Source organism: Amphimedon queenslandica, unplaced genomic scaffold (genome assembly GCF_000090795.2).
Source record: "Amphimedon queenslandica unplaced genomic scaffold, v1.1 AMPQUscaffold_13513, whole genome shotgun sequence".
NCBI classification, from domain to species: Eukaryota; Metazoa; Porifera; class Demospongiae; order Haplosclerida; family Niphatidae; genus Amphimedon; species Amphimedon queenslandica.
In genome coordinates this window covers 298,274-317,133 of record NW_003546251.1, presented here as the reverse complement: position 1 = coordinate 317,133, position 18,860 = coordinate 298,274, and the positions used below count along the sequence as shown (strand labels likewise).

General features: G+C 35.4%; 7 protein-coding genes across 8 annotated transcripts in view; 4 read left to right on the top strand and 3 right to left on the bottom strand.

The window, feature by feature from the left end:
- The window catches only part of LOC100633243 (DNA cross-link repair 1A protein-like), a 6,483-nt gene extending 4,699 nt beyond the window's left edge, over positions 1-1,784 (top strand). Inside the window, exons 7-9 of the mRNA XM_020003511.1 lie at positions 880-1,037; positions 1,314-1,455; positions 1,510-1,784. Coding sequence (XP_019859070.1) covers positions 880-1,037; positions 1,314-1,455; positions 1,510-1,715 — 506 coding nt within the window. The 3' untranslated portion in view covers positions 1,716-1,784. The remainder of the gene's footprint in view (positions 1-879; positions 1,038-1,313; positions 1,456-1,509) is intronic.
- Positions 1,785-2,228: 444 nt separating this feature from the next.
- Positions 2,229-6,437, bottom strand: LOC100638580 (T-complex protein 1 subunit eta-like). Its single transcript, XM_020003459.1, has 11 exons — positions 6,347-6,437; positions 6,141-6,294; positions 5,925-6,031; positions 5,077-5,255; positions 4,637-4,808; positions 4,282-4,446; positions 3,987-4,120; positions 3,713-3,865; positions 3,418-3,569; positions 2,678-2,866; positions 2,229-2,601 (listed from the first exon to the last, which is right to left on the bottom strand). The coding sequence occupies exons 1-11, from the start codon at positions 6,431-6,433 to the stop codon at positions 2,366-2,368; spliced, it is 1,728 nt and encodes a 575-aa protein (XP_019859018.1). The 5' UTR covers positions 6,434-6,437; the 3' UTR covers positions 2,229-2,365.
- A 13-nt stretch (positions 6,438-6,450) lies between these two features.
- Positions 6,451-8,644, top strand: LOC105315842 (zinc finger CCHC domain-containing protein 4-like). The gene is made up of 11 exons (XM_011410606.2): positions 6,451-6,560; positions 6,609-7,000; positions 7,047-7,138; positions 7,188-7,251; positions 7,305-7,512; positions 7,685-7,770; positions 7,834-7,955; positions 8,014-8,089; positions 8,138-8,189; positions 8,274-8,340; positions 8,389-8,644. Exons 1-11 carry the CDS (start codon positions 6,470-6,472, stop codon positions 8,570-8,572), a joined length of 1,434 nt encoding a protein of 477 aa, XP_011408908.2. The 5' UTR covers positions 6,451-6,469; the 3' UTR covers positions 8,573-8,644.
- LOC105315835 (major facilitator superfamily domain-containing protein 1-like) lies at positions 8,531-10,195 on the bottom strand. Its single transcript, XM_011410597.2, has 2 exons — positions 9,876-10,195; positions 8,531-9,825 (listed from the first exon to the last, which is right to left on the bottom strand). The coding sequence occupies exons 1-2, from the start codon at positions 10,182-10,184 to the stop codon at positions 8,653-8,655; spliced, it is 1,482 nt and encodes a 493-aa protein (XP_011408899.1). The 5' UTR covers positions 10,185-10,195; the 3' UTR covers positions 8,531-8,652.
- On the top strand, positions 10,154-13,347 carry LOC100633117 (multidrug and toxin extrusion protein 1-like). Of its 2 annotated transcripts, none has more exons than XM_020003452.1 (18): positions 10,154-10,330; positions 10,399-10,523; positions 10,569-10,662; positions 10,774-10,787; positions 10,846-10,914; positions 10,961-11,009; positions 11,063-11,162; positions 11,211-11,253; positions 11,302-11,346; positions 11,409-11,506; positions 11,558-11,655; positions 11,741-11,922; positions 11,982-12,090; positions 12,136-12,211; positions 12,268-12,337; positions 12,392-12,619; positions 12,715-12,823; positions 12,885-13,347. In XM_020003452.1, exons 1-18 carry the CDS (start codon positions 10,255-10,257, stop codon positions 13,286-13,288), a joined length of 1,989 nt encoding a protein of 662 aa, XP_019859011.1. In that variant the 5' UTR covers positions 10,154-10,254; the 3' UTR covers positions 13,289-13,347. The 2 variants fall into 2 exon arrangements, with proteins under 2 accessions (XP_019859011.1, XP_019859010.1); XM_020003451.1 differs by having other exon boundaries at positions 12,882-13,347.
- Positions 13,348-13,356: 9 nt separating this feature from the next.
- LOC109587239 (uncharacterized) lies at positions 13,357-14,424 on the bottom strand. The gene is made up of 5 exons (XM_020003478.1): positions 14,336-14,424; positions 14,175-14,285; positions 14,037-14,128; positions 13,669-13,933; positions 13,357-13,614 (listed from the first exon to the last, which is right to left on the bottom strand). Exons 1-5 carry the CDS (start codon positions 14,370-14,372, stop codon positions 13,424-13,426), a joined length of 696 nt encoding a protein of 231 aa, XP_019859037.1. The 5' UTR covers positions 14,373-14,424; the 3' UTR covers positions 13,357-13,423.
- Positions 14,425-14,530: 106 nt separating this feature from the next.
- The window catches only part of LOC109587205 (probable palmitoyltransferase ZDHHC16), a 9,644-nt gene continuing 5,314 nt past the window's right edge, over positions 14,531-18,860 (top strand). Inside the window, exons 1-9 of the mRNA XM_020003443.1 lie at positions 14,531-14,640; positions 14,706-14,902; positions 14,958-15,237; positions 15,299-15,843; positions 16,010-16,204; positions 17,479-17,539; positions 17,658-17,706; positions 18,402-18,430; positions 18,589-18,722. Coding sequence (XP_019859002.1) covers positions 15,649-15,843; positions 16,010-16,204; positions 17,479-17,539; positions 17,658-17,706; positions 18,402-18,430; positions 18,589-18,722 — 663 coding nt within the window. The 5' untranslated portion in view covers positions 14,531-14,640; positions 14,706-14,902; positions 14,958-15,237; positions 15,299-15,648. The remainder of the gene's footprint in view (positions 14,641-14,705; positions 14,903-14,957; positions 15,238-15,298; positions 15,844-16,009; positions 16,205-17,478; positions 17,540-17,657; positions 17,707-18,401; positions 18,431-18,588; positions 18,723-18,860) is intronic.

The window sequence follows — 18,860 nt, the reverse complement described above, 5'->3', positions numbered from 1 at the left end:
TACCCAAGGCTATAGCCCATGGTTTTTTCCGAAAAATGGCTCCGAAATCACCCTCAATTTTTATTACATTTTCTGATACATATTGACGTCCTTATGCTGTGTAGAAAGTTTGAGTCGATTCCAATCAAAATTTTTCAAGTTATGGTCATTTTTAAAAACGAGCCATTTTTTGAGAAATACCCAAGGCTATAGCCCATGGTTTTTTCCGAAAAATGGCTCCGAAATCACCCCCCATTTTTATTACATTTTCTGATGCATATTGATGTCCTTATGCTGTGTAGAAAGTTTGAGCCAATTCCGATGAAAAATTTTCAAGTTATGGTCATTTTTAAAACGAGCTGGTTTTTCCGAAAAATGGCTCCGAAATCACCCCCAATTTTTATTACATTTTCTGATACATATTGATGTCCTTATGCTGTGTAGAAACTTTTGAGTCGATTCCGATAAAAAATTTTTAAGTTATGGTCATTTTAAAAAACGGGCCATTTTTTGAAAATACTCAAGGCTGTAAGCCTTTAGTCCTTGGTCGAATTTTTTTTAAAATGAAGTAGAGAATTCTCCATTTTTATAATTTTTCTGATGCATATACACATTCTCATGTTGCAAATTAATTTTGAGCTGATTTCAATCTAATTTGAATTTTTCACGAATTTTTAAAGTTAATTGCTTGAAAGTCGGGCCAATGACCAAAGCCTTTGGTCATTCATTGGCCCAATTTTTTTTAGCAAACTTTAAAATTTTACTATTCCACTAGTATCAAGTAAGGCTAGTATTATGCATGTATATATTACTATTAGTCCATGTAGATGGGAGATTTTGAATTCATACATTAGTTAAACATAATAATAATAATGATTGAAATGAGTTCCCTTTCCCTAGCTATTGCTAACTCATTAGGCTGCCAGTGTTATGTTAGCAAGGAGAGGTACAAGATACTTCAGTGTTTAGAATCAAAGGAGATCATGTCAGTAGTTAATTGCCATTCACCATTGGCCTCACCAATACATGTAATGTCACTGAATAAAATGAATGTAGAGGTAAGTGATGATAATAATAATAATAATAATAATAATAATAATAATAATAAATAAATTAATTAATTAACAGAAAAGGAGACTACATGTACAATAAAAACAAAGTTAAATAAAACCATCTACCACTGATGGAGGGGTAGATAATAATAAGAATAGTATAATGATATATGTATTTACCAGTATGTATTTTCATAATCTGGCTATAATACATGTACAATGTACATGTATGTACTGAATTTCTTAATAAATCCATCATTTTATTTTATTTTTCTATTATAGGAACTCACTCTATATCTTCGACATTATTCAACTCACTATACTTCCATACTGGCTTTCAAACCAACTGGCTGGACGGCAACTACCAAACACAACTCACTGCAAGACATTAGACCAGTTGTGAGAGGCGTGGTCACCATGTACGGTAAGTAGTGGGTGTGCCTCCTTATTAATAATTACTTATTTATGACCTTATAAGGTGTCCCATACAGCGAACATAGCAGTTTCTCGGAGCTTAGGACTTTCGTTCAAAGTCTGAGTCCTCAACGAGTCATTTCAACAGTTGGAGGGGCCACTGCTAGGAGAACTGCTGAGTCACAGTGTGCCAAGTGGATACAGGAACGTTGTCATGGAAACAAAGGAGTGAAAGTCCAAGCGACTTTAGATAAATTTAGAAAAAACTGAATAGACCGTTTCATTGTGTTAATTCTTTATTATCATTATAACTCCGACGATATTATTATATTCCTTATAATTATTAAATTATTTTTATTTTTAAAACAAATAAATTAAAGATGTCTCTATAATTAAAAGAGCAGAAATGACAGAAAATATTTTTGTTGCAATGTTGCAAAAAAATAATTATGCACAAGTTGCTCATTTAAAAAAATTTTTTTGACACCTTTTTAACACCTTGTTAGCTTGTTCACACCTTTTAAACATATTGTTCACACCTTATTAGCATCTTGTTAACACCTTGTTAATATATTGTTCACACTTTATTAGCATCTTGTTAACACCTTGTTAATATACTGTTTACACCTTATTAGCATCTTGTTAACACCTTGAGGTGTTAACAAGTGACTTGCAGAGATTATTTTTTCTGGCACCCTCCAATTAACAGTTTAACAAATATTATACTTGCACTTAAAAAATTATTTCTTTCCTCACTACGTAAATGCATGCACATACAGCACATTTAATTAAAAGTAGCATCTATTGGAAAACCCATTTTCAAAACAAAACATCAACTATCATACTAATAATAATAATAATGATAATAATACATGTAATCCTCAACAACTGAAATCATCAAAATACAGTTCAATATTATATTAGGGAAGGTCTCTACGTGGCTTTCCTCCCCGCCCACGTGAAGGGAGGGCCCCTGGGGGTCCGTCAGATGATGACTTTGGGTTCCTAATGGTTTCATCAACAGAGAGGATGAGTGTGGCGGCTTCAATGGCTCCTGTGATTGAGTTACGTTTGACAATGGCTGGCTCCCAAACGAATGAAGAGAAATTATCAGCAATGTCTTCACGAGTGATATCAACACCAAACCACATTTTACCTAATGGAGAGCAAGAGAAAAAGAAAGAAAAAGGTAAAAAATCTTCAATTGATTGTTAAAGAATACATCGTGTTACCTTGAGCGTGGGCCTGCCTCAGTCTATTTAGAATGTTGGTAGAGTCAAAGCCAGCATTGTCACATAACTGACGAGGAATGACTTCAAGGGATTTAGCAACAGCTGCTATGATGAGCTGCTCTTTGCCGGCTATAGTCCGCGAGAAATCACGCAAGTACTTGCTTAGCTCCATCTCAACTGCTCCACCACCTGGGGAGGGAAGAGAGAGAAAGGGAGAGAGATTATATCTATGCACCAGTTTGACCAATTGTTCATAGCATTTCAGGTTGTAACACAAGTTGAGTGAGCAGGGTTTCCACAAAGGATGCTAAGTAAGAGCTATACACAACAACATGCTTCATGGGCATGACTTTTTCAATAACTTTAAAAATTCATAAAAAATCCAATTTTGATCGAAATTAGCTCAAACTTGCTACACAACATAAGAACATGTATATGCATCAGGAAATACCATAAAAATGGAGAATTCTCTCCTAGTCAATTTTGGCAAAATTTGGCCCGAGACCATGTACTATAGTACAGGGATTTTTGTCCGATTTTAGAGAAACTTTAAAAATTCATAAAAAATCCAATTTTGATCAGAATCGGCTCAAACTTGCTACACAACATAAGAACATGTACATGTATCAGATAAAAATATAAAAATGGAGAATTCTCTCCTAGTCATTTTTGGCAAAATTTGGACGACTCAGCACTATAGTACAGGGACTTGTGCTCAGTACTCTTTCTCTTTGTCTTACCAGCTACTATTGCATCATTCTTTATTGTTCTCCTCACAATCATGATGGCATCATGGAGTGATCTCTCTGTTTCTTCAATGAATTGTTCAGCTCCTCCTCTTAATATGAACGTGCACGTCTTTGCCTCTGGACAGCCTTTGAATAAATTGTATCTACACAACAAAAAAAAGAACAGACAAGAAGATTCATTTTTTAACAAGAGAGAAAATTAATTTAGAGCTAAAACATAACTTAACAAGAAATAATAATTATTTTATATAATTATACATTCATTTATAATAATAATAATAACAACCTTTCTCCTCCGATTTGTTGCTCTTCAAACGACTCACAAGATCCCAATACATCAGTGGTGAGGTTATTGACTGTAGTCTGAATAGAGCCACCACAAGCTTTCATGGTCCGCCTCAAATCTTCCTCAACAACCCGACCAGCACAGAACACGTCCCTAAAAATCATATTCATTAATAATTAATTTTTAAAAAATAGAGTAAGAACAGCTTCAAAAAGGATGCCTAAGCATGCATCAAGATTAAATGGTATTGTATTATTTTAATTTATTTCTAAACCTGTCAGCGAAATATTGAGTAGCGACATCGCCAATCGGTAGCTTGGAAAGGACCACTTTAGCTCCGCTGGCGACTATCTTCTCCAGTTTCTCATAAAGTATACTCCACTCGGCATCGACTATACTCTGATACTCCTGTAACAACATATCAACAACACAAAAATGATATAATTTATCAGTTAAAAACTGGAAAAAATTTTCTATTTTCTAGGACAATTTTGACCAAGAATGTGGCCAAAAAAATTGAATAAAAATAATAAAATTTTGTTGAGATAATTCCAATAGGTATACCGTACCTCAACATTGTCGATGCGTATTTCGGCATTTTCCTTCTCAGATTTAAGCTCCAGTTCAATGTTAAGGAGAGCTATCCTTGGATTCTGATACTTCTTTGGCTGCATCTCAAAACCAGCATAAGAGAATGTCTTCTTGAATGCAACACCAGCTATCAACTGGGACTCCTAATTAAATAATAATAATAATAAATAGTAATAATAATAATAATAATAATAATAAAAGCAAATTTTTCTGATTAAAAAATTGTCAATGGATTACATTATAATTCTGATTTCCATCAAAAAATTTTAAACTGTAGCACTTAATGCAATTCTAAACCTTTTAAACTTCTCCTCTTCTCTCCTCCTTTCCTACCTCTAGTGATCCTCCTGTCACTTTCTTGATTCCGATCATGTTAAGTGGGAGCATATCGTCAAGCAAGCTAACAGCGTTCACTACCATCTCAGAGAAAAACTCTTTCTGACGAGCGATCAGTTTCGAGCTCAGAGAAGTAGCAGCACATTTTACCAGGAGCTGTCTCTGCTCCCTAAACATTAGATAAAAATAATAAATGAACACTCTACTACATGAATTACTATTATTATTATTATTATTATTATTATTATTATTATAATTATAAAATGACCATGCATGCAACTGATGTAGTGTTGAGACTATTATAACTTTAAAAATTCCAAAAATACTAAAAAAAAAAAAAAAAATACTACTAATAAATACACTTTCTATCATGTAGTACAACTATTATTCATTTCATTATTTCTCATAATTAAAGGGGCTCTCCTCCTTTCACTCACTCTGGGTTATCCTTCTTCACTTGTACTGATATCTCAGTCAGTTTACTCAGTGCCAGCTCTGCTGCTCTCCTCAGTCCCCTCACTATGATCTGAGGGTGGACATTATCCTCGACAAACGGCTTGCAGTTCTTTAGTATCTCACCAGCAATGAGGACCACTGAGGTAGTACCATCACCGACCTGTAGAGATAGGAGAGGCAGGGAGCTTTATAAACTATTATTTTGTTAATTATAAAATGCTCTTTTAAAGGAAGTACTTTAGCCTTTGGTTTTTGGCCTGATTTTTGAGTAATTTTAAAAATTCGTAAAAAATCCAATTTTAATCGGAATCCGCTCAAACTTTCTATGCAACTTAAGAACATGTATATGTATCAGGAAAAGTCATAAAAATGAAGAACTCTCTCCTAGTCATTTTTGGCAAAATTTGGTCCGTGATCCTGTACTACAGTACAGGGACTTTGGCCTGATTTTTGAGCAACTTTAAAAATTCGTAAAAAATCCAATTTTAATCGGAATCAGCTCAAACTTTCTACACAACATAAGAACATGTATATGTATCAGGAAAAGTTATAAAAATGGAGAATTCTCTCCTAGTCATTTTTGGCAAAATTTGGTCCGTGACCCTGTACTACAGTACAGGGACATTGGCCGATTTTTGAGCAACTTTAAAAATTCGTAAAAAATCCAATTTTAATCGGAATCAGTTCAAACTTTCTATGCAGCATAAGAACATGTATATGCATCAGGAAAAGTTATTAAAACGGCTAATTCTCCTTTTCATTTTTGGCAAAATAACCCTGTACTATAGTACATGATCTTTGCCCAAATTAAATTAAACCATATATTCACCTCTGCATCTTGCGATAAAGAGATATCAACAAGAGTCTTGGCAGCTGGATGCACAATATCCAACAGCTTCATAATAGTAGCACCGTCATTTGATATAGTAGTTTTCCCTAGTGGGAATTATAATTAATTTCTAATTAAAGGTACGACGCCCTTTGCTTCTCAGCCAACTACCCCGCCCATTAATTAATTATATCGTTATTAATTTTTTGCTTATACCGTGTCCGTCAACTATTAGTTTATCCATTCCCCTAGGTCCAAGTGTAGACCGTACAGCATCAACTACAGCCTCGCATGCATTGACGTTACTAATAATCTGAGACTTTCCCTGGCTGGAATCAGTCCCTTCCTTCAACAGTATAATAGGTGCTTTCTGTGTAAATAAATAAAACAATAATTTTGATGGTGAGAATTGATGAACTTACCATCATCTTGGCAACACGTGGTAAGAGATTCTTGCTGCAAAACTTAGTTAGAAAAGGGTTAAGAATAGAAGTTTTGCGCATGCTCATAACTTTAGACTACCCGGGAAAAAGTCAAACTCACGCATGCGCATAAAGCTCTCCCTCCAAAACATGGCTGCCAGAGTGGAACTAGGTGATCTTGCTGTCTCTGATTCACCTCCATACTGTATTCATGGTAAAAACAATCCTATCCTTACCAACAGTTAAAAAACACCAATCCCAGGTCCTACATTAGTATTCAGACGCTATTACCAAGAGAAGCACACCAGCAGACAGTTTTATGCTTGCGCTGTCCATCGAAACAGAAAAGGCTGCCAGTTCTTTCATTACACTGATCAGCCACTCTCAGGAGAGAAGAGGGAGCACTACATGAGTCTCTATAGAGAGTATCAGGCTTCACTTACTCAATCCCATACTGTTTCTTTATCTAGTAGTAGTAGTGCAGCTCCTCCAATCAATTCCATTAGTTTCTGCATAGAGTGCAGCTTGTTGTATGCCACTGATAAAGATGGACACATTCATAACAAACATTCACATAGAGAGAGGATTACAAAGGAAGAGGCACAGCAACCAACTCTGTTGTTATACCCAGCCAGTGATAATAAAGGACAAGCAGTACATAAAATAATAATGTTTTAAAAAGTTAATTCCACACTTTTAGCAATATTTCTTTTCGGACAAAACCCACTCATTCATTCTATCTGAGATGAAGAGGTTGAATTTTTCACATGCCATTTGTCTAGGGACACCAAAGTATACAATGTCTTTATGTATGTATACAAATAATGCTTTTATTTAAAAGGATTTTTGAAGCTTTAGCAGGGGCTGGAATTAAAGGCTTCCTGCTTGATATTGATCACAGATTTGTAAGCGCATTATTTCTTTAACCTCCTATGGTGGTGTTGGTAATTATTTTTAGCATCAGTTTTATGGAGGGGAAGTGTTTCAGCGCTTCAATATGTTCAACGGATTCTTTTATGACGAAGGAAAGGGAAAGGAGTCACTAATGAGATTCATTGAGTCTGTGCCTCAAGATAGGATCTTACTTATAATCGATCCTCCATTTGGTGGTCTATTGAATGCATTGAGAACTGGAGTGGACATCATTTGGAATTTAATAGGAACCGGTAATGATCTTTTACCAATTAAGAGTTTTATAATGACATGCAGTACTGTTTTATATTGGAGCTAATTCTGATTGAAGAACTACTATACATGTATGCATGGCGGCATCAAAACTATACTAATTATTTGCCAGAGTTTATTCTAATGCACATTATACTTTCTTCATTGCAATAGAGTGTTCTACTCTCCTTGTGTTTCCATACTTCAATGAAGTTCATGTCACTGAATCATTCCCTACATTTCTTATGCTTGATTATCAGGTACACCCTCTCTCTCTCTCTCCCGTCCTCGCTCCATGCCACCTGTCTAATCCAGTCTACTAGGTAACCTATGGAAACCATCGCTACTATGGTGACAATGGCAAGAAGGGTAAACCCTCTCCTGTCCGTTTCTTTACTAATATTCCATTACCCGGTCTTGTGTTACCTACTGATGAAGGATACAAGTTAGTTAGAGAGAGAGATCGAGAGAGGCTTAAATTTTTGTTTGCTATGTGCTATTAGGTATTGCTCAGTGTGTAATCGTTATGTGAGCTCTTTGAATGAACATTGCTCAATTTGTGATTGTTGCACCTCAAAAGTAAGCAAAAGAATTTTATGTATTAATGTAGTTCTTTTTTATTTGTAGGATGGAAGATCATATAAGCATTGTCATCAATGTGGTACTTGTGTTAAAGAAAGTAATGACTCATGCCACTATAATTGATCAACATTCATCTTTATCTTCCTTCCCCCTCTTCCTCTCTCTCTCTCTTCCTCTTCAGCTCATGATCATTGCTTAACATGCAAATCCTGCCAGCCATCACAACATGATTGTCAGCAGAAGTCAATGTAAGGAAATGATTATAATATAGCATTAGTCTGTGTGTGATATGTTAGGAGGAAGTCTGGTTGTTTTGTATGTGGAGCATTCGATCACAAGAAGCAGCACTGTCCCTCTAGGCCTTCGCGTCACTTAAGAAATGACAAAAGAAAGATGTCTTTTGTGTCAAAAAGGAAGCCGGTATTAAGAAAGAGGTTAAAGAGTAAATCAAATATTAGTAGCTCAACTTCAAAAACTTAGTGTAAATTAACTCAAAATTTCATTCATTACAATTATATTTATTGTGTAAAAAGACTCACTCGTTCTCTCACAGCTTGGTTTTAGAGCTTCTCTTTATTTCGAAGTTTTCGTTTGGTCTTAGACATATTGACTCTTTTTTCACGATGACTAGTGTAGTCTATCATGTTTAAGAGCAGCACTAATGAAAGCGAAATCATTGAGAGTGCAATGTAATACAGCTGGACCATAAAATATCCATAATTATCAGCTACAGATCCAACGGTGGATGCCACTAGCACTTGAAAACAACTTATAACTGCTTGTTGAATCCCATAGCCAAGTCCAATGAACTCTGGCTTCACTATCAGTGAGACCATGGGCCATATTGATGAGGTGAACATTGAGTATGAAGCTCCTCCAATGAAAGACCCAATGTAAGCATAGGATTGACTGTCATTGCTGTATGCTAATAAGAAATGACTGAGAGTACCAGTCAACACAGCAATGAGTATCCATACTGGATTGTATCCAACTTGATTGATGATTAAACCAAATAGTGGGCATAGGAAAACAGGAAGGATGTGAACAAAACTATTAATTAGGTTTGATATGGCGAGGCTGATCCTGTACTTATGCATATAGTACAGCTCACCAACTGAAGTTGGAGTCAATACAGCAGCATAGAAGACACCAGCAACTAATGCTAGTACCACAAAGTAAAGTGAAGGGCAAGACCAGTTGCGATAGTTACATGTAACACTTCGCCTTTTATATAATGCTGGTTTAACATATCTGCGTGTGTACCATAGGAGCAGAGAGCAGATGAAAGCAATGAGAATCAGTACAACACTTAGCAGTAGGACAATACCTAGTCTTGTATGATGATTGGTTGCATGTGAGCTTAACGAAGAGTAAAATTGACTGTTTAAATTGACGGAGAGTGTAGCACCTAGTCTTGCAGTTCCTAGTAGTATCCCATTCATCAGGTTAATGTGTCTGGTGAAGAAAGATGCAATGTATGAGGAGAGACATACGAATACCATTCCTCCAGCACCAGTCAACACTCTACCGACAATCATCAACCAATAATGACCCAGAAAACTACCAATACTTAATAAAATCTGCCCCAAACAGCACGACAAAAGAAACATTGGCAGAGATCTCTCAGCTCTAAACTTATCCGTGATAAGTCCTCCAACTGGCGCAAGGAGTATTGTTGGCAGAAAAAATAAAGAATAGAGGACGTTGTATTGTGTTGTTGTTAGTTGCATAACCTATAATAAAAGAATAAATCATGTAGCATGCATACTCGTATTTATTATACCTCTATGATAGTCTTTGCCATGCCGACTGGCAACTCTAGTAAAACGTAGGTAGAGAAAACGATGCAGCACATTAGGAAGACTATGAAAATCTTGCAGCATTTATTTTTGCTAAAAATAGGACATGATTGTTTTGCTTTATGTACATCAGTGCTATCCTCTTTGCATAATTCATCAATGTTAATATCAGTAGCATCAGAAATTGTGCTTGCTTGTGCAATACCATCAAAGTTGTCATTGGCCACACCTACTTTATTATTATTATCATGAAGATCTATTGCACCATCTTCTTGCAACTTCAGCCTTCGCATCTTTGTATAAAAAGGGAGCAGTCTATTAGAGGAAAAATTAGAAGATCTCAGTCCGTTTGAGTAGTGAAAGATGGGAGAGGTAGCCAGAGAAGAAGCAAAGGTTGGGAGCTCTCCTGTAAACGGCTGGGTAGTACAAACTGATTCACGTGAGTTGAATACTGAAAGTCATGGCATGGGAAAGAGGCTGGGAACAAGGTATTTTTGTTTACATTAGGTCCTACTGTAGCTACTAGTACAACTGGAAAGGTCAGATTATCATTACTTTCATTGATAAAGACGGCACTATGTGGTTGGATCAAGCTGGAGCTCATTACTCTAATAAAGCTAGCTCTACCGATTGTAAGACTATTTGAACGTGGCCTTATTAATTCACGTCGTTTTTAGATATTAACGCTCGTATTTCAAAACATGATCCTCTTTATCTCTCTCATTTTTGTCGGTCACATTAATGACAGATCATTAGAACTGGACAGTGTTGGTAAACATACATATAGCATATATCAGTCTTGTTAAACTGTTTTTGACTTGTGTCTTCTTTTCTTCCTCTCTCTTCTTTCCCTCTTTCTCTGATCCTGTGTGCATATAATAGCACTTGCTGGCTCAGTAAGTAACAGATAATAGTAGTGTGCTATCAATTTTGTGTGTGGCATTTCATTCACAGTTTGGTAATATTACTGGAATTTCAGTTGGAATAGGTCTATCAAGTGCAGCAGATACACTTTGTTCTCAAGTAAGTTATCACCAATCATAAAAGTATGACAAATACTCACATTTAGACTTTTGGTTATAAGAACTATAAAAGAGTTGGCCATATATTTCAGAGAGGTATTCACAAAGAATCCCATGTATATGTCATTATGTTTGAATGTCTTTTAAAGGCGTAGTGATACTTCTGCTACTTAGTGTCTTTGTTTGTTGCATATGGTTGAACACTGATTCAATACTGCTGCTTCTACAGCAGGCACCTTGTGTAGCAAAGTAAGTCTATTGGTCTCCTACCTTTCCCATCTTTATACTTTCCTTTAGATTTTCAGGAACATATGTACAAATATTTTGTCTTGCATTGCCAGTAAGCAAGGAAGATCTTGTAGCTTTATGCATTAATTGTGTTTTGTAGCCATTTTTTGTGTACTGGATGTTACAGAAGTATTTTCAAGCACAGGTATATGTACCAAAAATAATAATGAATAGTACAGAATTTTATTTTTATTTATTTCAACATAGAGTATAGTGTGGCCATTCATATTCACTGGTGCACTTAGTAATGTTGCCTGTGCAATATTTCATGCTATATTTGTGGTATGGGCAGACTTGGGAGTCAAGTAAGTCACTTAGTTATTACTCTGGAGTTTATTGTAATTTTTATTAATAAGTGGGGCTGCAATCTCGATGGTGTTGTCATACTACTGCTTTGCAATATTTTTGATAATTTACATTCGTTTGAGGAAACTGCATGCAAAGACATGGGATGGTAAGCTCTTCATTCATTGGACACAGAGAAAGAGAGAGGGAGAGTCTACATCTTGTAATGAAAAAATGATAGCAATATTTTATAGGCTGGAGCTGGGAGAGTTTAAATGAATGGGGCCAGTTCTTAAAGCTGGGGATACCAGGAGTAGCTATGACATGTCTTGAGTGGGTCAGTTTTGAAATAGCTGCATTTGTCCTTGGAAGCATCAGTGAAGTTGAGCTAGCCGTTAACTCAATCATGGTTAATGTCCTTATGGTAATATTTATGGTAAGAAGTTAAACAAGTATATATTATATTAATTCTATATTCTTTATTAATTTTTATAGATTCCATTGGGTATTTCCATAGCTGCAGGTGTTCGTATAGGTAATGAGTTAGGAGCAGGGAACCCACAAAATGCTAAAAGGGCATCTCTTGTGGCAATGGCTGTTGTTTGTAAGTTGCTCGCTATTTGGTCACGTGATCATTGTATCAATTTAGTTACTAATACTGTTATTCAAGTTATTTGTCTCCAAGCAACAAAGTTTTATTTTGGTCTAATTTATACGAAAGACAGGTATTCAATAATTTTATTTGGTTTTTATGTTAATAAATTTTTTTCAAAATTTGTAGTGAAGTTTTGTCTAAAATACCCGGACTAGTTGATATTGTTTGTATTTTATTGTTTGCTGACCAGCTCCAAGTAATGCAGAACCTTCAAATATTCTCTTTATTCATTCATTCATTTAATTTCTAGTTGTCCCTTAGAGGTGTAGTCTTGGGATGTGGACAGCAGGTCTTTGCTTCTGTCATCAATTTTATTGCTTTCTACATTATTGGCCTACCAATTGGAATATCACTAGCTTTACTAACAGACCTTGGGAGTAGGGGAATGTGGTCAGGCCTTGCAACTGCTTCATACTTTCAACTATTTTGCTTGCTTGTGTTCATGGCCCGTTTAAATTGGAAGAAGGAGTCTGATAAGGTTAGGAGAACAAAACTGATTGGCAAGTTTGTCAATATTATTAATAATACATTTGTGGATTTTGATTGTACATTTCTTTTTCTTTGGTTATATAGGCTATTTTAAGATCAAAGGGAGAAGAAGAGAGAAAGATGGAAGATGAAGAAAGAGGCAGCACTTCAGATGAAGTTGAACTTGTTAGCATGACCACTGACATCAGCAGAGGTATACTAATATGCTTAAAATTGCATAGGAATGAATTTTCTGTTTCCTTAAAAATAAGTAGAATCCAAGGAAGCAATATTGCAAGACTCCTCGCAAGATACTGCCCAAGAAAAATATGCTGAAGATGAAGAGGAAGGAGAGGCTGAACAAGGAGACGAACAATCATTATTATCGCAAAATTCTGGAGATACAGACTCTTCAATCCCACACAAACCTACACATAATAAAAAATCACAGCACGTTCGACTGCTATTAACTAAAGGGAGTGTGTTTCTTTTTGGTATTGTACTAGTGGTTGCTGCTGGTATTGCTAGTATGTTTCATCCTCCTGAGTCTATCATTAATGGTAATTATTCTGAATGCATTGCTACAACTAGTGGAGGAGGAGTCTTTGAGCCAGGACCAATTGAGAGTAGTATATTATTCACTATTGCTCCAACACCAACTAATGCTTTGGATTATTAATATAATTATTTATTATCAATTATTATTTATTATCAGTTTAATAAAAATTTGTTTGGCAAGATAAATTTTGATTATACATGTATGTGCATGGGACTTCAAATGAATGATAAAAACAAAAAATAATTGTAAAGATTTTTAACTAGGAGTTCTTTTAAAAAGCCAACTAGTCAGTGAATTGAATAAAGACTGTCCAGCGTTAAGTGTTTCTTTAATTGGCTTGTCAAATTTGGCCAATCTGTTGTTCTGAATTAAACTCAAATGAGACTGTATTTCAGTGATTCCTTCGTTCAATGGCATGCCACCATAACCAGACAAACCAAGTACAACTACAAGAGGCAAACATATCATAATATTTGTTTAAAATCATATTTTATCCTTACAAGTCTTTCTTCTTATTTTCCTACTTACACGACTACCCCTCGTTTCTTTTCCCTCTGGAGTAAGTCCCATATCTTGGAGCCACCATGAGGCATGGTACGTTAAAAATGGCTTCTCTTCATCAGCAAAAGGTAGTCTTACAATCACTACTGCTGACTGAGGCAAACTAGCATAATCAATCCACTGAAGGAACTGTCTTGCAAATACTAGCTCTGTACATGCTGAGATTATGAATACATCAATTCCCTCAATCATTTTGGCTGCTTCCTATATGGAAAAAATTGTTTTCTATAGGCTAATAAACTCTATGACACATAATATCATAACTGTATGTGACCCTTCCTGTTTACTGTTGCATGTATCTACTTACTGCTCTTGATGTGAAGGGGCTTTCTCTGCCACTGCAGAAAATGTGGCATTGCCTTTCTGGAGTGATGCTAAATTTTGAATCATCTAAGTGACCTGGAATAAGTAATATCAAGATCATTGTAGATATGAAAAACAAAACCTTTTGGTCCATCATTTTCTATAATGCTAATGATTTTGTCTATTGTCAGTTTGTAAGTACGGAGGCCAATCAAATCCTCAGTTACTGTACCAATTTGAGTTTTACTGATACCTATAGTCAAAAAATGTAAATATATAAGACTCTATCTTTATAAAACTTACCCAAGAAAGCAACACTGAACATATCATCTTCATTCATAATTTGTGACTAATTCAATTATGCATGCAAGCTCAGCTTGCAAATGCAGCCCCACCTTTTAAACGCTTGTGACGTGTCACTATTTATAGAAGCAAGACGTCATGCTTGTTACTATTTTTAACTTTTTGCTATTTTTAGAATGTGTCCTGCATAAAAACAAGCAGCTTGACAATGCTTCACACACCGGCTCTGTGGCTCACAGTTTGTCATAAATTAAAGCCTACAAACTAAGAAACTATGGACAAGGAGTTAAAAGTAGCCTTCCTAGGTACACATATATACTATAAATTACTATTATTTATTTATCAAAATTAACACTACTTTTTATTGTAGGTGTTAAACCTCATGATGAATGGATGTCTGAAGTTGGTCTACGTACATACACCATGAAAGTTGAGACAGCCATTGATGTTATTCAATATTCCCATAAAGGCAGACTCTCTAATGATGTTGTTCCTGGTCTGCCTACACCAGAAAAGGAGCTACAGGTGATGGCTGGAGGACGAATAATGATGTTTTTCCAAAGAGAAGTGAGTTTAATCCGCATTAAATGAACATTTTTGATGAGATTATGCATTTTTATAGGAAATCAAAGATCTTTTAAAAGGAGTTGATCTCTTAATAATGGCTGTCTCATCTGAGTTATATTACGTGTACAGTTCCTTTCTGATGTGGCTCACTCCAGACAATATTCCAGAATCATGCACCATTGTGATAAGGACGCCATTCAGTGACGAAGAGCAGACTTACCAAAAATTTGAATTAAGTCAATGGCTCAAGCCGATGAGTCTCACTGAACATGGCGATGTAGTGTTGGCAAAGAAGAAGAAAAAGAAAGGGAAATTTAATGAAAAGCGTACACTTTGTGAGTGAAAGTGAAAACAAACACTAATCAAGCTACATCATTAATTTTATTAATTTTTTAGTTTTTATTGGTATGGAGAGTTGCGGTGGAGTCAACCCAGAGGAGAGTATTCCTTTACTAAGATCACATTTGCTAAAGGAGAATGTCACTGAGCAGTTGGTTCAACCAGTCAAGGAGACAGTCTCTGCTGGTAAATCTCTCCTTGGCCTTGGTAAATCATTCACCAACTGGGTGTCAAGACTTGTGAAGACAAATTAAAAAACAATTTCTGAATCATCAGACTAAATTATGTGTGCATCATGTAATCTTTTAAATTTTGTGAACTGTGTTTTTTAGCATCAAAAAAATTAAATTTTAATAAATTGTGTGGGTGTGATACTATTAAGCTCATAGCCACGCCTTTTTGCAAAAATGAGAAGACTTCGTATTTTCAAGAGGTTCCATTGCTCTTCATTCATTTCACTGATAAAAGGATGGACTCGCTCCTGCTGTCTCCCTTGCCTTTCCCTCAGTAGGAGTCCGCGGGGCGGGCACCTGGAATGGATGGCTGCTTGCTGCGACCCTTTCTTTGACTACTGCGAGAGGAGCGTCTGGCTTATAGGAATGGTAAGGTTTTTGTGTGTTTGTTGTTTTAAAATCTTAGTTTTGTGTTGTCTACAAGAAGCATTATTTTAATTAATTTTCATAATTAAGGCGACCACGCCCATGCCATGCCTATAATTGGCCACACCCTTTAATATTAAAAAAATAATAATTTTTCTTTTTTTCCCAGTTTTGTTTTATTCTAGTTATTTTCGGTATTTCATTGGTCGTCTTTACCTTTTACTCGTACATGGTTCCTTTCCTCTACAAAACTGAGAGTGGACCAATTTTCACTTTTTACTTCATATATGGTCACTATCTCTTGATTAATATCACATTTCACTACTTCAAAGGCGTCTATACTGACCCTGGAAAATCTATCAAGGTAATGCTCGTATTTATTGGTGTATGCATTCATGTTGTTTATGCCATGAGAAAAATTATAAAAATGAAAAATTAATTTTTTTCAATTTAAAAAATAAAAATTCTAATTTGATCAGAATCAGTTCAAAATTGAAATGCAACATAAGAACATGTATATGCATCAGAAAAAATTATAAAAATTAAGAATTTTCTCCTTTTTATTTTTGATATAATTTGGCTGATTTTTACCTGAAATCCGTGACAAGCAAAAACCCATTAGTTCCATTGTCACGAAATCCGTGACAAGTAAAAACCCATTAGTTCCATTGTCACGAAATCCGTGACAAGTAAAAACCCATTTGTTCCATTGTCACGAAATCCGTGACAAGCAAAAACCCATTAGTTCCATTGTCACGAAATCCGTGACAAGCAAAAACCCATTAGTTCCATTGTCACGAAATCCGTGACAAGTAAAAACCCATTAGTTCCATTGTCACGAAATCCGTGACAAGTAAAAACCCATTAGTTCCATTGTCACGAAATCCGTGACAAGCAAAAACCCATTAGTTCCATTGTCACGAAATCCGTGACAAGTAAAAACCCATTAGTTCCATTGTCACGAAATCCGTGACAAGTAAAAACCCATTTGTTCCATTGTCACGAAATCCGTGACAAGTAAAAACCCATTAGTTCCATTGTCACGAAATCCGTGACAAGTAAAAACCCATTAGTTCCATTGTCACAAAATCCGTGACAAGCAAAAACCCATTAGTTCCATTGTCACGAAATCCGTGACAAGTAAAAACCCATTTGTTCCATTGTCACGAAATCCGTGACAAGTAAAAACCCATTAGTTCCATAGGAACTTTGGCCCAATTTTTGAGTAACTTTAAAAATTCATAAAAAATCTAAATTTGATCGGAATCAGCTCAAACTTAAAATACAACATAAGTACATGTATATGTATCAGAAAAAATTATTAAAATGGAGAATTTTTTCCTAGTCATTTTTGGCGAAATTTAGCTAAAATCCCTGTACTATAGTACAGGGACTTTGGCCCGATTTTTGAGTAATTTTAAAAATTTGTAAAAAAATCCAAATTTGATTGGAATCAGCTCAAAATTGAAACGCAACATAAGTACATGTATATGCATCAGAATAAATTTTTAAAATGGAGATTTCTCTACTTTTTATTTTTGACGAAATACCCTATACCTTGTATTATGGAGAACTCTCTATTCATTTTTTCATGTACAGTATAATAAAACTGATGCTGTTTGTATTTGCTCATTCTAGGGAAGTGGAGTAAAGCTAACAGACCTACAGATCAAGAATGGCTGGAAAACTTGCTACAAGTGTAAGAAATTTTATGTCTATAAGAACCTCTATTTTATCACTATCATTTACTTCTCTCTTTCTCTGTCACACACACACACACACACACATGATCTTCCCTCCCTCCTTCTCTTTCACAGGTGATGCTCGTAAACCTCCTCGTGCTCACCATTGCAGAATTTGTGGCAAGTACGTCATGTCCATCAGTAGTCATGACGACATTTCAATCACAAAAATGCAATTGGATGAATAATTAATTACCGATAATTAATTTGTTGCTAATGACAGTTCGTGTAACGCAATAAATTCACTGCATATTTTGAATACCACTGATGTGATTACGTGTCACTTAAAGTTGACACGAATGCTTCCTCTTGAATTGCTGCTAATTACTATACTCTTACATCAAAACTTGTGCCTGTCGTCATAAAGTGCCTGTTTATTGTTGAGCTTGTATTACTGCTCAGTGTATGTGTGATTATGTGTGCGTTCGTTCAACTGAAGAATTTAAGAAATGTGTATGCCGGAGGAAATGATATATGATTCTAAGAAGCAATCTCATAATTGATAATGTGTGTGTGTGTCGATTACGTTGTGTGGGAGAAAGAGGAGAGAGCGCATGTATACACACGTAAATGTAACTACTTTGTATTGTGCCTTCCTCATTTTGCAGTTTATGTGCATAAATATCTTTATTTTATGCTAATTTTGTAACGACTTTTTCATTTCACTCTACTTTTATATTTGTTTTTGTATATAGTTACAAGTTTGGAAAGTACACACGGCACTTTTAATTTTTATTTTCTTTCCTTTCTGTCCCTCCCTTCCTTCCTCCTTCACCTTTCACCTCTCCTTCCTCTCTCTCTCTTTTTCATTTTATACAGGTGTGTCTTTAAAATGGATCATCATTGTCGTATCAGATGAGAGAGAGAGAGAGAGAGAAAAGAGAGAGTGAGAAAAGAGAGAGAGAGAAAAGAGAGAGAGAGAAAAGAGAGAGAGAGAGAAAAGAGAGAGAGAGAAATCATAAAAACCTTATATTAAATCACCTTCCTTAACATCATTAACCAATAGCTTGGATGTTTAACTGTGTTGGGCAGTATAACCATCGTCACTTTATGCTCTTCATCATATTCATGTGGCTGGGTGTCTGCTACGTTGTCCACTGCTCATGGACCAGGGTTGTTGCTGGAATGCAATTTGACAGGGTAAGCAATATACCTTATATACAATACAGGTACTTATATGTGTTATATGTATGTATATATCATTATGTATACCGGTATATCATTATGTATGTATATGCATAATGATATATTAGTAAATTATTTATTATTAAATAAATT